The sequence below is a fragment of the Sinocyclocheilus rhinocerous genome, unplaced genomic scaffold (genome assembly GCF_001515625.1).
Source record: "Sinocyclocheilus rhinocerous isolate Xijiao unplaced genomic scaffold, SAMN03320098_v1.1 scaffold1985, whole genome shotgun sequence".
Classification (NCBI taxonomy): Eukaryota; Metazoa; Chordata; class Actinopteri; order Cypriniformes; family Cyprinidae; genus Sinocyclocheilus; species Sinocyclocheilus rhinocerous.
Genome location: NW_015656010.1, coordinates 6,751 through 8,906, shown reverse-complemented (window position 1 = coordinate 8,906; position 2,156 = coordinate 6,751). Strand labels below are relative to the sequence as shown.

Sequence of the window (2,156 nt, the reverse complement as noted above, 5' to 3'; positions counted from 1 at the left end):
TGTTATTTAATACAAACACTTGATCATTCATGTTTGTTCATTGTGCATTAAATAAATTTAACAGATTGAACTTGTGATTTATGTATTAGTAAATTTTGAAATGAACCCTAAGAAGAATAATTGCGATATAACTAAGGTTTGTTATTTACTGAAAAGTTATATTTTAGCTAGTGTCAATGATCTAATGTGCATTTGGTCAGACTCAGCCCATTGCTTTACTCAAGTATATTATATTTTCCTTTTACAGCTGCAGACTGAGGAAGATTATGAAACACACCAGCAAACCCTAAAACAGACAACAGTTTGCAGTTGTTTTTCAGTGGCAGCAGAAATATGACAAAAACTTTTGTCCGACCGATGAGCTTTGTAAAAATCGACACGTTTCAGAAAGGCGGGGCATAGAGGAGAAACAATAATGTACAGTATCAGGAAAATAATGTGTTTTTTTAACCTTAAATCCAAATACACAAAATAATGTTCTTTTTAGCAACATCATATGACCCCTTTAAATAAGTATGAAGAATGGCATTGGTTTTGTACATTTAATTTTTGTTTAACGTTATTAATAAAAAATAATGTTGTTCAATTAGCATGTTTTTGTGTTTTGCTTTGGTACCGAAATTGGTACTGAGAACCGTGGATTTTCACTGGCATTGGTACCGAATACTGAAATTTTGGTACGGTGACAACACTAATCAAAGTAATTCCAAACTTCGAAAGGCAGACAACAACATTCTGCGATCAAATACAATCAATTTGTTACCACGCTCCACAGCACCACCCAGTGAATTTAGTTATAACTGACTTTTAGTTTGCGCGCTTAGGATTTATCATGGATCCCTGCATTTACGGCCAGCAAAGCAAAACGTAGTAAAATTCTAATAGTATTTTTATTTTTTGAATAATAATTACATAACAAATATTCAACTACTTGTGTACACCCCTAACTGTGAAACGTCAGCTTAAGAATACCCAGAATTAACTGTTACCCCCAGGTAAAGCAGTGTGAAACGAGAAACAAGATCCCACAATAACTAGTTCAAATGTGAAAAGCCCTTCAGAAACTGTAAATTTAGGCAGCACAAAAAACTCTATACCTTAAGCTCTCTTTTGCGGTTCTTCTCTCCAGCTCCTTTATTGCCACGCCTGTTTTTGCTTTCCTCAAGGGCTTCAAACAGACGCTCAACAAAGCTGCTTGCTGAATCATCAAGAAAGGGCCTTAGCTGGTCTAAAAGAAGAAAAATATTGATCACTGTTAATGAAAAGAGCCTCACGGAATTCTCAGCTGCATTTAAAAACACACAATATGAGTAATTCTGCACATAACCTGTGCCATTTTTTTCCAAGTGCCACCAACACCACTTGTGAACACCCCACACATCATCCTAATCTACATAAATTAGAACTACTTTACAAACATACATTGGCAATTTAGGTGTACAATAGGGCTATGTCAAAAATATCTTATCGATAATCACCTTTAAAAATATCGCGATATCCGATAATATAGTCTACCTAAGCCCCACCTCCACCACGCCCCGCCCCCGCAGAGACAACATTGCCGACATGCACCATAAACACACACCATGTTCAGTTTGGTCTTAATTATTGCCACAAAGTTTGGTTTTACTTTTCTTAGCTTGTGCTTAAACTAACAGAAAACATTAGCTTTGCTGTTATTTTCGTGTTGCTAATAATTTCCACTCTGTTCTTATCAAATGTGTTTGAAATGAATTTCGTTTTGTGAGGAGAACTGTTGAGGAAAAATAATAGAACCTAAGTTCATCATGGTGAAGTTGGACATTCTGGCGGTGATTGTGAGAATGATAAATGCATGTTGATGTCATATAATAATGCCTTGAATAAAATATGCCTATTTTCCGATGTTTCTCTTTCTTTTTGGCATTATCGCCTGTGTAGACATTTCATGATGGCAAGTTTAATTTCCTTAATTTTAATAATTGCAGCGTTGTTTTTAAACTTGTAGTCAAGCTATAACATATTTGATATTTATCATGTATGACTAAAATTATGCAGGGATTTAAAAACGAATGCTGAGCAAAAACGTTAAGGTTTTTTTTCCCCTTTCTGGTAGCCTACTAGTTCGGAGGTCTCTTTTGGCCCATTTTTAACGAAATAAAAATTACTGCTTTATT

General features: G+C 34.9%; 1 protein-coding gene across 1 annotated transcript in view; it reads right to left on the bottom strand.

The window, feature by feature from the left end:
• Nucleotides 1–2,156, bottom strand: part of LOC107719195 (U4/U6 small nuclear ribonucleoprotein Prp3-like) — a 21,817-nt gene that overhangs the window by 18,406 nt on the left and 1,255 nt on the right. Inside the window, exon 2 of the mRNA XM_016526569.1 lies at nucleotides 1,098–1,228. Within this exon, the coding sequence (XP_016382055.1) occupies nucleotides 1,098–1,228 (131 nt within the window). The remainder of the gene's footprint in view (nucleotides 1–1,097; nucleotides 1,229–2,156) is intronic.